This window comes from Haplochromis burtoni, unplaced genomic scaffold, assembly GCF_018398535.1.
Source record: "Haplochromis burtoni strain Fernald_Lab_line unplaced genomic scaffold, NCSU_Asbu1 Contig_1019, whole genome shotgun sequence".
Classification (NCBI taxonomy): domain Eukaryota; kingdom Metazoa; phylum Chordata; class Actinopteri; order Cichliformes; family Cichlidae; genus Haplochromis; species Haplochromis burtoni.
In genome coordinates, this window is record NW_024583380.1 from 25,011 (window position 1) to 38,818 (window position 13,808).

Genomic DNA, 13,808 nt, shown 5'->3' on the forward strand with positions numbered 1-13,808 from the left:
GTATTTTTTCCCCCAACACAATGGCTTTATAACAAATGTAAACAAGTTTCTTATTACAAAATCCAGCCCTGAGGATATCATGTGAAAAAGTGCCAAGGTATCACATTTTAGACATATAAAATGTGGAATTCTTCCAATAAATGTTTTATTTTTATACAAACACAGTCCGCTTGATTTGAAAGCAGGATGTCATCTCAAACTGTGCTCGTACTTGAAGCCCCATGGGAAGTAGAAACAGTGTCAGAGTTCAGGCTGGGGTGTGGTGCTCCGATCTCTTTGTACCAGAGAGCCCAGTTCCTCCAACTGCTGCTGCTGGGCACTTTCCAGATTCTCCAGCCTCTGACGCAACAGAGAGAATTGAGAACCATGATCCTCCTGAGAGGAGAAAAGGATGCGGGGAGGCAAAGAAAGAGATGCAAGGAGAAGTTATAACATTATAGAGACTACTAAATGAACTCTGCAACATAGAGTCAACTGAACACAGCTGAAGCGCCAACAATTCCGATCCTGTGTGATCGCAGAGTGCAAGCAGCAGTGTGTTTCAGGAGAACAAGCACTAGACTCTTCATTAGGTGCTCTGTCTGCAGTTTTAAAGTGAATCCTAAAATCCACCATGAGCCAGAAAAGCATAAAGTCGAGTTAATATGAGCGTTCTCATCACAATGTGTTAGTAGCCTGCCAGTGCACTCTCTATGGCCTGTCAGTGTAAATTGACATAGTGCTTTACTATTCTGACCACTCATTGCACTTTTCATCCAATCACATATATGTTCATCAACCCTTATATACCTATAGTGGACACGGACAACCTCCCGAGCCACAGCTGCCTCAGAAAGAGCGGATAAACAGGCCATTATAATAATCCGTAGTACTGGGCAACAGTCTGAAGCCACAGCAACAGTTCCACAGGCCTTCTGAAGCTCTTTCAAACTTTCAAAGAAATGTTGGTTAAGCCGTTTAATACTGAGCTTTGAATCATTCAAGCAAAAAAAGGAATCTAACCAAAGAGATGAAGTGTACAAGACACTTACTGGGTTGTTACCAAACTGTCCCTCAGACCCGAGGAAGACGAAGGGGGCCTGTGAAGAGGTCAGGAACGCAGGGCCTGCACTGAAGGGGCCCTGACCGCCAAGCAGGAGGCGCCGAAACTCATTGTGACGCCTCTGCAGCTCCTTCAGCCGTTTGTTCACTTGAGCTTGCTCCTGTGAGAACAATGAACGCCTGCACACGAGAGAAAAGAGCATACTGACATCAAGCCCCCGTAAAGTCAGTGTGGCTTCATCATTCAAGGCCAAAAAGTAAAAAAAATCCATATTGTGAGCCATTTCCTAATGAAACAGTAGAGTGCGGTGTCTCAAAAGTTGATTTGAACACATCATCTTGCACTAATAAGAAATCTGAAATGATTCTGTGTTCTTCTCCAAATTGGCAAACACTGAGCCATCCGACTTCAAATTCGGCAGATGCATTGCTGGCGAACTGAGCAAATGCGGTTTTGGCTAAAAGCTAAGTTGTCAAGTGACTCCTCTGGTGTTATACACTGGCTTTTTGTGTTTGTAGTTTTATTGAAAACTGCTCCTCCAATCTAATAGCGCCACTGTTACAGAAATCATCTTGTCAAAAATAAAAACAAAGCAACCCGAGTTACACTCTCCAGGCTGCACAGTTTTTAAAAAAGGCGATCACATTTACTTTTTAACTGCAGCAGCTTCCAGTTCCAGCTCCTCAATCTTGGCCTCCAGCAACTGGATTTTATCCTGCAGTTTCTTCTCTTTGTTCTCTGTCAGCGTTTTTCTCTAAACACACACAGACACAGACAGACACAGATAGATTAGCTGCTTTCTCTGTTAAAACTCCTAACAATGTTCAAGTGCAAACAAACATTAAAAGGTCCTCAAGTCTTCTTGTGAACATGCGTGTTAAAAATGTTTATTTATGACTGAAAAACAGCACAAAGAAATGTCTGAAAAAAACAAAAAAACAGTTAAAAGCATATGGACCTATGCACATGCAACCCCTGGAAATCACCAGGGGTTGCATGTGCATTAATGACAGATTTTTGTGTTTTTCCTTTTGTTTTAAAGAACACAGATACAAAAAAATGGAATAATGATTTTTTTTCTTTCCTAACTTCAGGCATATTTTTTCTATTGGATTAAGTTGGTCTGCCTGCATCAACAGAAGCTTTACAACTGTTCATGCATCAATACAACTTGTGCAGCAAACCTACTTCCTATCTGTTAAATGACAAAAACCCTCAGCAGTACATTTACTGCTGAGGTAATGGTTACTTATATAGTACATGAGTGGGGAAATGTGGTTTACAAGTTTCATCTGAATAACACTGGGGGGGGAAAAAAGTTTCATCAGCCTCACCTCCTTGGCTAACACAGATTCACTGCTTTCGTCCAGTCATCCATGAATTACATCACGTAATTCAGCTTTTTTTCTTTTTTAATCAAATCACAAACATCAATTCCCTTTTTTTCACATTTGTTTTTCACTTCTTTTGTTGCATATTTTCTGTTTCCAAAAGGCACACTTCTTTCACTTTTCTGTTCTGATGCTTTGACATCTACCAGTTAACTAAAAGTTTTCCTTCCTTATAGTTTTGCTGACACATGCTCGAAATTTCAGACACAGCAGACTGAACAGCCAACCGATTACCTTCTTGCAGGAACTATATGAGCATTTTTCATGTTACGACAGACAGTTTTCTAGCTCGGCCCGTGCTTCCTTTAACACAGCCAGGTGCAGAAGCCTGTTAAAAACTGCAAACTCTGTTAACTGTAGACTGTGTTGCTTATTCAGTTTTAGTACTGAAAATTAAAAGACAATTACATCAATTTGTGCTTCACTTGATAGGGGGGAAAAAAATGGAGCATAAATTAATTTTTTTTTTTTTACTTTTTGAATAATTTATAAAGCCAGAATTTTCAGCTGATAAACAAAAAAAATGTGTCATATCTGTGATGTGTTGTCAGTCTCAAGATTAGGAAAAAGCTTGAATGATTATAATCCACATGTGGTGATTTTACTGTTTTTGCCAGGGTGTGCCGTAAAAGGCAGGGAATGAAGAAGCGGTACCTTCTTTTGAGCCACCGCTGCCCTATGCAGTTTGTCTTTGACCTGAGAATATTTCTGCTGCAGCTCAGCCTCTCGCTCCTGCAGCTTGTGCTTCTCCTCCAACCACTCGATACGACGCTCCTCCACCAACCTGCGGAAGGAACAGACAGAAAGAGGATGTGAAAGGAGCAAAAAGCCACTAAATTCGTGTTAAAATGTTTTGAGTGGTCACTCAGACTTGAAAAGTGCCATATGAGAGTGAGTACATGTTAAACAAGGGTTGTCAAACATAAGGTCTGGGAGCCACACTAAGCCCGCCAAAGACTCCCATTAGTCGTCTTAGTTCTTTCTTACAATTTGAGAGCAGATAGTCGCACTGTAAGACTTTTCTTTATCGTGTAGAAAAACTGAAATGTATTGTTGCATACATTATAACAAACTACCTCAGGGATCAAATGTGTAGTAAAGAATTCTTTACACTGACAGAACGGGGTGTTTCACTGGTCGGTCCTCTTCAAAGTGGGCTATATGTGGCCTACCATGTAAAATGAGCTTGACATCCCTGTGTTAGACTGGGCAACTGTGCGGGTGTACCTCTCTGCCTCGTGCTGGCTCCTCTCTGCCTGTGCCCGGGCTGTCCTCAGCTCCTCCCTCACTCTGTCCAGTGTTTCTCTCAGTCGTCGGTTCGTCTCCATCATGTCACTTTCAGAGTGAGACAGCGCCTCCATCTGCACACCAAGTTCCTGGTTTTGCTGTTGTGTCAAACAAACAGTAATTATTACTGCAGGCATAAAAACTACCACTGTTTGTTTTGGGTTTTTTTGTTTGTTTAGTGTCCAAATAAGACTTTATGGTTGGTTGGTTGTGTCTTACTTGATGCAGATCAGCAATTTCTGCTTTCTGCCTCTCCAGCTCCTCAAGCTGTGAGCTCTGCTGCTGTACCTTAGTCCTATGAGATAAAATAAAAAAGGTATCAGACAAAAACAACATTTAAAAAAAGCAAGAAAAAAGTCTCCAGGTTCTACGCCTGACACATATTTTAGTAGCTGACCACAAAATAGGAATAGAAAGTGAAAGATGATAAAAAGAAAATCAAGATCAATCATAGAAAGTTCAACATGTCACAACCCCAGTTCTACTTTTATGCAAGTTTCAGATATCATACAGCTACTCCTCATGCCCCAGTTTTGCGCTCTTACTAATGTAACTGTGGTTGTCTTGCAGCACAAACCTGACCTCAGGTTTTGCAGCTCTCTGCGTGCTGTCTCTTCACCCTGCTGGGTGCTGCGGAGTCGCTCCTCCCACTCCTCCTTCTGGGCTTGATCTGAGGCATCATGCAGCGCCCTCTGCTGTTCTAGTGCTGCAAGACAGTTCTCCAACTCTAACCTAGCAACATCAAATTGAAGAAAAGGGGTGAGATAGACTCTGTGCACCTTAGCATACGCTACTTTCGTTGGGGAAACTCCTGTATAGCGCCTTGTTTCCAGTGTGATATTCGCTCCTTGTTTGGTTTTCCAAAACAAGTCAACCAAATGGATGAATCAAGCGGCGATTTACATTTCACAACATGTCTTGGGCATTTACTGAATATATCTGTAGATGATGTACATCGACTTGTCGATATTTTCCCCCCGCGCCTCAGAGGAAAAGAGAGAAAAGATTAAAAGGTTATATTTCTCAGTATTTGTTTACTTGTAATTTTGAAGGTAAGTCACAACATAACCTTTGTTAACCAGCAATCATTCATTTATTTTTTTCTGTGGCTTTTTTTCACGGTTTGTTGACATGCCGTGTAGGTCTGTACTTGACTAGCTGAGATATATATATATATATATATATACACACACACACAGTATATAACGGGGGAAACCTTTGACTATTGTTCACCTGTAGTTTGAATGCTGAGCATTTGCTTGTTTAAATCATAAGAACTGTCACTACACAGAGATGTGCTTCTGTATGTGAACAATGTGTCTTCTGATTTTGTAATGCAGTTCTGCTTGTGTTGAGTGATGTAAACAACCAATCAATCTACGCTCTTCAAACATCAAAATTGATCATTTGATTTTTTTTATGACACAGCAATGGTGAGTGTTCCCACCTTCTGCTCTTTGTAACTTAACGTAATCTTTCCGTTTTCGTGTTTTGGACATGATTTTGGAGTCCATCTTCCCAGTAGCAATTGACCGCAAAATAAAGCTACCGGAAATGTACAACCCTACATCCGGCCTTAAAACAGGAAGTTAGCATTTTCTCATGCACAAAGATCAACAAACAAGGAAGCTTCAATAACTGATGGTGTAACATTGTTAACAGGTGGTTTCAAACTGCAAGAATACATCCAAATCACACATCGGACATATGAAGGCGACTCTCACTTTTCCTCATGCAGGGCTGCCATCTTACGGAACTCTTCCTCTCGAGCAGACTGCACCCTTCTGACCATCTCCCTCTCCTTTTCCACCAAGACTTCCTTGTGTCGTTCAACCGCTGCATTTAGCACCTCCACGTCTGCCTGCAGACCTGAGACAGAGTTACTGGGTTTGAGGGTGATAAAGGCTTTCCAGTCTTAGAGAATGAGTAGATTTATTTTCCATCAGAGCTCTTCTTTATCTCAGGAAAAAGAAACTATCCATATGGTTTTCAGACATTTACAATACAAAGTCAGGTTAAAGTGGGGTATGAAGACAGTTTTCTTGCATATTTCTGGCATGCTCTTTTACGTGAGAGAGCTGGATGAATGTGAAAAGAGAAGAGACCCATACCATCAATCTGTCCCTGCAGGGTGTCTCGCTCTCTCTCCACCTCCCCTTTAGACCGTGAACACTCCAGTTTGACGCTGGCTATTTCCAGCTTATGCGAATGCCTCAGGCTTTCAATCTGATGCACAAAAAACATGTCAGATAGCCCTTTATTTTCCCCCCAAAAAAACTTCTTAACACAAATGTAAATAGCGAGATATTACAACTGGGCTCATCAGGCACTCTTTTTGGCTGCAGTGGTTTTTATTATATTTACATGCTTCCGTTTTTGCTCGATGACAGCTCGTACTTTTCGAGTCTCCTTTTTCTCCCTGCAGCACGGACTACACTGCCCATGAGGCTACATTCTTTAGGGCTACGCCTGTAACACTCTGCCTATTGCCTTCAAATTAAATAATTTTTCAAATAATTTTTTAAAATATTTCTTCAGGTCATTATGTAAGTAGGGGTGACATGGGCCGCGAGATTGAGACACAGACATTAGAGCCTCCTAATGCGTGTTTTGTTTGGGTTTCCACCGGCGTGGAATTACCAAAAATAGAGAGGGCATAGCCTTATATATAAAACAGGAAAAGACCGCCATGTAATCCATTTTTTTAAATAAAGTAACTGTATTCTGAATACCACCCCTTTAAACAGTAATAAAGTAATTGTAACGGGATACAGTTACTCATATTTTGTATTTTAAATACGTAACGATGCTACATGTATTCTGTTGCTCCCCAACATTGTCCATTGTCAGAGTTCAGGGTCAGAGATCAAAGAACAGTGTACCTGAGAGGTGAGAGAGCTGACCTCTCTCTCAGCTTTGTGCAGTCTCCCGGTGAGCTGGCTGTTCTGCTCATGGCACTGGTGAAGCTCGCTCTCCATGCGCTCCAGCTGCAGACGCAACGACTGGCGCTCCGCCTGTCACATCAACCAATCAGATCCATCAGTTATGATGAACACAAATACTCCCAAAAAAGGAAATCTGATCACTCTGCAGCTATGTTTATTATAATGACATGAAATGAGCTACCTCCAGTGACTTCAGTGCAGCCTGAGACTCTGTCAGCTGTCTGATCTGGATGCGCTGGACATTCTCAGCCTGCTGACCCGAATTTTCCTTCTGGGCTCTAAGCTCGGCCACCTCTGCCTCCAACCCCTTCAGCCGTAGGTGGAGCTGAGCTTTCTCTCTCAGAAGGGCCTCTACTCGTTTCCCATCACGCAGCGCATCTGAACCTTGATACTGAGCCACCAGCTCCTCTCTGTCCTTCTCCAGACGGGAGACCTGATAGTACAATAATACAAGTTTAAGAACTTATTTATTTAGACGTGGGTGAGTCACAACAAATTTAAATCATGCCACCGCTCACTGCACACAAACCAGCCCACCTCCGCCTCATAGCGGATCTTCCTTTCCTCCAGCACACGAGCGTGTTCCTCTCTCTGATGGTCAAACTGGGACTTGAGAAATGTGTACTCATACCGCAGCTTGTTGTACTCAGACCTGTACTTCTCCGTCTCCTAGAAGAAAGAACATGGAAATTAGCTGCTCTTTCCTTTACTAGGGCTTTAAAGGACCTTTAAAACTCTTGTTGCTATGGACTTTATATGCGCTTAAAGCAACACTGGATGCTGTTGTTAAACTACAACATCCTGAATATGGACTACAAGCAGAGACATACTGCCTTGTGCAGTTTTAATGTCTTGCTTCATGCATGCTGTATATAAATCCAACCCCAGTGTATGATTATGACTTTATTGCAGATGCTGGACTGGAAATGAAATGGCTGTTACTTTCAGTTTAGCTTGGATCATTTATTCGTTTTTTACTAACGTGATGCTTTTGAGTGCCTTAACAGATATATTAATTATAATAATGGCAGCTCAGACCTTTGAATGACATTTTTCAAGCTATAAAATAAATATATTTTTATGCCTTTCTTGTTTTCTCTTCTGAACATCTGGGGATTTTGCAAAGTTGTTTCTCTTTCATTTGCAAAAAACTAATCAGAGTGCCTGACCTCCTCCAGCTTGTTGAATCGGTCTCTGACTGGAGCCTCCATCTCCTGCTGCACCTGAGCTCTGAGCAACTCCAGCCGCTGAGGGGTCATCACCTTTTAAACACATAAGCACACACACGTTTTCATCCAGAAAGATTACGATGAGAAATAAATGTCACTTTATTTGGGTGTCTTTAATATTTAGGAATGTGCAAATCTTACAGGGAACAAAAGCAAGAACGTTAATCTTCACTATCTAAGACTTCCCCTGATCTTGGGGGTGGTGTACCTGCAGACGAAGCTCTTCCAGCTCCCTGGCTTTGTCCAGCAGCTCTCCACGCAGCTCGGCCAACAGCAGTTGCAGTTTCTCCTGCTCAGACTGTTTGTCACTCAGCAGGCGCTTCAGCTCAGCCTGTGCCCGTGTGTACTCATCCTGCAGGCTGCACAACGGACAAAGAAGAGAATAACCAAAATTTGCCCCTGACACATTTATTACAATCTTCTGTCCTCTCTAAAGTTTCCCCATTTTTAGCAGTGTTGGTAAGAAGATAGCATTTTTGTTTCCAAGTGATCCCTACACAGACATATAGTGTCATTAAGTATCAAATAAAATTTGTTTTCACCTGGTATGTTCCGCCTTTAACGTCTGGTAATTTTTCCTGTGGTTCTCACTCTTCATCCTCTCGTCGATCAGCATCTTCTGCAGCTCCATCTCTGCTCCCCCCAATCCAGTTGACAACCCCAGCATGGCTGCGGGCTTCCCCATCCCCGGTTCCAAGTTTGGCAGATGAGGAGCCGACTGACCAAGGGCGGAGGAGGTCATCTCACCTCTACAGGAAAGATCCCAAAGCAAGAAGAGACAAAAATTAAATAAATAAATACATTTTTAAAAAGGTTGGGTAAACCAAGCAAAGGAACAGAGGTTTTCAAAAAATCTCTTCCTTTGTAATGGTAATAAAACTGCCTGCAGTGTAGTAAAGCCAGAGATGACTTGGTGGCTTTGTTGTCAGTTAGTAACCATGGTGGCTTTAAGAAGAACCTCCCCAGCTACTTATTAAAATCACAGCCTCTTAGCATTGAAAGCTCTGCATCTGTCTCAAGTGATTAGCTGGCTGCTGGCTCTGCTGCGGATACCAGGGGCCGTGATTGCCACTGCTACATCACTTCAGCCTCAAGCACCCCGACTAATCCTAAAATAATTTCAGACTATTGCCAGTTGGTCAGAAATTAAAGAAATGAAAATAGCAGAACCATGAACTCTGGTAGTTGGTGAAAGGTCTTCGAAATTAGCTCTGTACAAAACAGCTACAGCTAATATTACAAATTCTATTATTGAATTATATTTCAAAACATGTCCCCCTGACATTGTCCACCGTTTATTTTAAATATCGCGCCGCAAAACATGCTAACTAGCCGCCTAGCCGCTCCAGTGGGTCCGTTATCGGACACTCACTACTTCCGCCGTTTTCTTTTTATCTTCTGTGGAAAATACTGTGCTTCACTGCCCATGATTAACACTGGCATTCTAGCTACATTTCTAACGAAAACAGGCGTCACTGAAATCAATCTTACGCGGTTCTTTAAGCTGTTGTCTACAAGCTATCGTTGGTTGGCCATGTACCAATGGACAATGCTAGCTCTAACTTATTAACATGGGTAATATTAAGTAGACGTTCTTGCACATTTGTAGTTCTAGCGACGGAATAGAAACCCATAAAGTACCGTTACAGTATTTTCACCAGATGTGAGAAGGTGGTTGCCGAACAGCACTTACCTCCCGAGTTTGAGACTTTTCTTACTTCCTTATTAGCTATTTGTTTTGCTAGCTGGCTAATCTGTAAACTACAAACTGTGGGGTCATGGGTAGTGTTTTCCAACGTATTTCTCGCGAGATTGAGTCCAACTTGCGCGACACTTCTTTCTAAAGGAATTATCATTAATCATGTTCCCTACCGTCTATTTACCGACATAAGCAAACATATTAAACATAGCATCGGAAATCTCTGCCTTTTAATGTATCCGTCTTTTATATACATTCTGAGGCACCAATATATATTTGTATTTTAATTTTATATTTAGAAACAAAGCTGGTGATAAAGGAGAAGCAGACGGGATACAACTCGTCAGCAGAAACCAGCAGCTTCAGGTTCATTATGAGTTCATTATGTTACTTCACAGTGATGGCTTGTTGCGTCCTTGTTTAAGCATTTGTTACAGTTTAGTGCAAAAGCTTTGAAACAAGCGTTCTTTTCCTGTCCAGCAGACAAAGGAACGGGACGAGAAGCAAGAGATCAGAAGAAACACTCGCTTTTTGTTGTAAACAGTTATAAATAGTTGCAAATATATTAATAAACTTTCATTATTTAATTATTGAAAAACATCTACCTTTTGTGTGCTTTTTTCCCCCTATATTGCCAAATGTATATAATGACAACTATTTATTTAGCTCTGTTTGCGGCATAGTTTTTTAAGTTCCCAAATCGTTTAATAGTAAATTATTTTAATTTTCATTTGTATGTTTAATTGAGTGGTTTTATGTCTGTATTGGCAGTGAACATTTATTGTACTTTCTAAGTGGCTTCAAAATCCTTCGGTCAATCTGGGCGCGGTCAATCACTGCGACGCGCTGTTGTACTTATATTTTAAAAGATCAACTAAATAAACTTGTCTGATTTCACACGCACGTCTGCCGTTGCGAAAACTGTATATCTGACTCCAAAATCAGGGACAAAATGGCTGGAAAATGGATTTCAGCCTTCCCCGGTACAGTGGGTGATACTTCAGTTCTTCCAACAAACAGCATTGCTCGGATCCTTCAGCGTCTTTGTCTAAATCTTTATCCCTGACCCTTTCAGAGAAAAACTCGAATTTCAAGGCGTCACGTCCTCATCGTTGTTGCTTATTTCCGCCCTTCTCCACGCCTCTCTCTGCGGACCTTTAAGTAAAGGACTGCTCCGCGTTTGTTGTGGGGTGGCAGTGGCATAGCACTTAGGTCGAAGGGCTATCAACCGGTATTCCGGGGTTCGAGACCACCTTTCTCCACTACCTTCCCCTTTATGCGACCGTAACCAAGGATTGTGTAGTTGAGTCGTTTTTTTGTTTTTTCAAATTTAACACACGTTTGTTTTGTTTTGTTGTTGTTGTTGTTGTTTTTATTAGTAATATTAACATACAAACAAAATGCACACATTCAGAGAATAACCATTCCTTACATATTAGCAACTTTCATGCATAGGAAAAAGATAATATAAAGATGGGGTCACATAATTTAACAGATTATTAACTCTCTAAATCAAAATCTTCCACAAAGGAAACAAAAAAAGCAGCCTTTTTCTTTCTAACTAAGGTCAAAGATTCAACCAACAGGTTTAAGTCGTTTTTCCAGTAAGCCTATGTTGGTTTGGTCTTAAAAAAACGACATTTATGTATAAATTGCTTGTACAAGATTAATAACACATTAACAACATAATTAGCTTTCTTTTCTTTCAAAAACACTCCAAAACATTATCATATTTAAGGTAAATTGGGTAATTTGAATCCCACTGGAATAAAGCCAGGTATGAAAATCCAACCAAAATATTTGTATAAAATTGCACAAAAAGAATAGATGGTCCAAATCCTCCTCTTCTGTTTCACAAAATACACAATTACCAGTTTCTATTTTGAATCTATCACCAAGGAGACTATTTGTCAGGTAAATTTTATTCAAAATTTTAAATTGGACTTCTTTCCCTTTAGGAGGGATAGGGAAGGTGATATAATCAGTTCTTATTTTTTCAATTTCTTCCCTTTGGAAATCTTTTAATATGTAATTACGTCTAAGTAAATTTGGAGAATAAAGACTCCCTAATGAAGATCTTAGAAACTTATTCAGTTGAGTCGTTTTATTCTATATCAGTGTTGAGTGTGCAGGTGCTAAGTTTTAAATTACAATCGCCGATTGTAATGTCCATTACGTCCTTCTGAGCTTATGCACTTTGGTTCACGGGATAGTGCCTTTCCCTATTCACACGTAAACAGCCCCAAACCCGTATTTAAAGCATTCTCCTATGTTTGGTTTGTCGCTTCTTCCAGCTGAGGTTATTATACAGCAGGATCCGTGATAGTCTCCAAAGCGAACCGTGCGCATTTACCCACGCAGGGGACATTCACTCCCTGCCAGCTTCCCTGGGGCATTTTCCTGTCTTCTGGCCACTTTGATCACCTCCAGAATGGTCAACACCAATATTCAAGTGTCAGCGTTTCCTAGAAAGAACATTGGTCTTAAGACTACTGCTTTTTCCTTAAGCCCCTTGGCTATTTTGTTTCTAATTTAGCTTTTTTTGCAAGTGTCATTACTTGCAGCATGACCTGAAACTCATTCAGATTAATCAGGTAGTTCAATTTCTAGAAGATCTATGTGTGCTATTGCAAGAGGGTTCGCTGTGTCTACCAGTAGTTTCAAGAGTGTGGAGGAGCTACCAGGAGATGGGCCATTACATGAGGAGACCTGGGCTGGGCGGTCAATCTATCAGTAGGACTGGCATCTGCTCCACTGATTTAGGAAGAACGGGAGGAGCACTGCAAGAGCCCCACAAGATAACCTCTATCAGGGTGCTCATGTGCATTTTTCTAAACATATGGTCAAGAAGTCTCCATGAGCATGACATGAGGGCCTGAAAGGACCTGTGTTCATTGAACACCAATCAGTCTACATGGTGCTGTTCTATGGGGAACACCAGAAATGGTAGGTCCACCATTGGCACCTCATTCTTTTTCAGATAAGAGCAGGTTTACACTGAGTACGTGACAGATGTGGAAAAAATGTGGAAAGAACAAGAGAGATGTTGTGCTACCTGGATAACATCTTCCAGTATTGCTGGTTTGGCAGTAAGTTAGTGATAGTTTGGCAATGGTTATCCAAGGAGCACCACACAGACCAACAGTACTGACTCCTGTTATTGAACCCTTCAGACCTTACTATGAGGCTTACTTCTGGTTCCTTGTGAAGGTCATTCATGTGGTCAGAGTGTGAAGGCAACTCATAAATGAGGAAGGCACTGACGCTGATGACTGGCCTTCACATTCCCTAGACATGAAATAAATTAAGGACCTCTCCCGAGCCACATGAAACGAGCCGGATCAGCCTGTGATCTCAGTGTTTAATATTGACTTTTTTGGTGTGATTTTGTTTTTGAGGGACAGTCAATCTGAATAAAGTTTACTTTTCAGGGAAAAGGAAGCTGCACCAGCTCATCTAGCACCAACAACCATGACATGCCCGGAGTCAAATAAATCATCCATTTTCTCCCATTCTGATGCTCAGTTTAAACTGCAGCAGGTCATCTCGTTCACGTCTACATGCCTGCTGTCTTATTATTGATTAGATCATTTTTAATGAGCAAATAAACAGGTTGTAGGGCAGAAAATTACTGACATTTTTACTAAAAAGTGTTCATCCTGTAAGCATGTGCTATATCTGTTACAGTAATAATTATATTTGCTACTGTATCAAACCTTCATATATAGTCTGGTATTTCCACATTATAGTGCATACTAACCCATACATTACCACAGCTGTTTCACACACATTTACCACATTCAACAAAATATGTTGCAGCGACTCTTCATATTTTAACTGAAATGCTAAATATATATTTGAGAACAACATATTTCTTTCTACGCCCGTACCCTCACCTATGGTCACGAGCTGTGGGTAGTGACAGAAAGAACGAGATTGCGAATACAAGCGGCGGAAAAGGGTGGCTGGCCTCGCCCTTAGAGATAGGGTGAGAAGTTCAGCTATTCGGGAGGGGCTCAGAGTAGAGCCGCTGCTCCTCCTCATCGAAAGGAGTCAGTTGAGGTGGTTCGGGCATCTGACAAGGTTGGGCGCCTCCTGGGCAAGGTTTTCTGGGCATGTCCCACAGGGAGGAGACCCCAGGGCAGACCCAGGACACCCTGGAGAGATTATATCTCTCGGCTGGCCTGGGAACGCCTTGGTGTTCCCCCAGACAAG

General features: G+C 41.5%; 1 protein-coding gene across 5 annotated transcripts; it reads right to left on the minus strand.

Moving 5' to 3' along the window:
- Positions 1-105: 105 nt before the first annotated feature.
- Positions 106-9,711, minus strand: cep83 (centrosomal protein 83). Of its 5 annotated transcripts, none has more exons than XM_005951432.2 (16): positions 9,588-9,711; positions 8,437-8,643; positions 8,103-8,253; positions 7,835-7,927; positions 7,203-7,334; positions 6,847-7,098; positions 6,603-6,734; positions 5,832-5,946; positions 5,445-5,589; positions 4,303-4,452; positions 3,940-4,015; positions 3,661-3,818; positions 3,088-3,217; positions 1,693-1,796; positions 1,032-1,221; positions 106-375 (listed from the first exon to the last, which is right to left on the minus strand). In XM_005951432.2, exons 2-16 carry the CDS (start codon positions 8,634-8,636, stop codon positions 241-243), a joined length of 2,163 nt encoding a protein of 720 aa, XP_005951494.1. In that variant the 5' UTR covers positions 8,637-8,643; positions 9,588-9,711; the 3' UTR covers positions 106-240. The 5 variants fall into 5 exon arrangements, with proteins under 5 accessions (XP_005951494.1, XP_042072275.1, XP_005951495.1 ...); XM_042216341.1 differs by lacking the exon at positions 9,588-9,711 and adding an exon at positions 9,536-9,557; XM_005951433.3 differs by lacking the exon at positions 9,588-9,711 and adding an exon at positions 9,386-9,525.
- Positions 9,712-13,808: the final 4,097 nt, after the last annotated feature.

Coding starts and splice junctions, on each gene's coding strand:
- cep83 (XM_005951432.2), bottom strand. CDS start 8,636: ATGACCTCCTCCGCCCTTGGTCAGTCGGCTCCTCATCTGCCAAACTTG. Junction 7,335..7,834: donor GATTCAACAAGCTGGAGGAG/GTCAGGCACTCT, acceptor TCTTTCTTCTAG/GAGACGGAGAAGTACAGGTC. Junction 1,797..3,087: donor CAGCGGTGGCTCAAAAGAAG/GTACCGCTTCTT, acceptor GTGTGTGTTTAG/AGAAAAACGCTGACAGAGAA.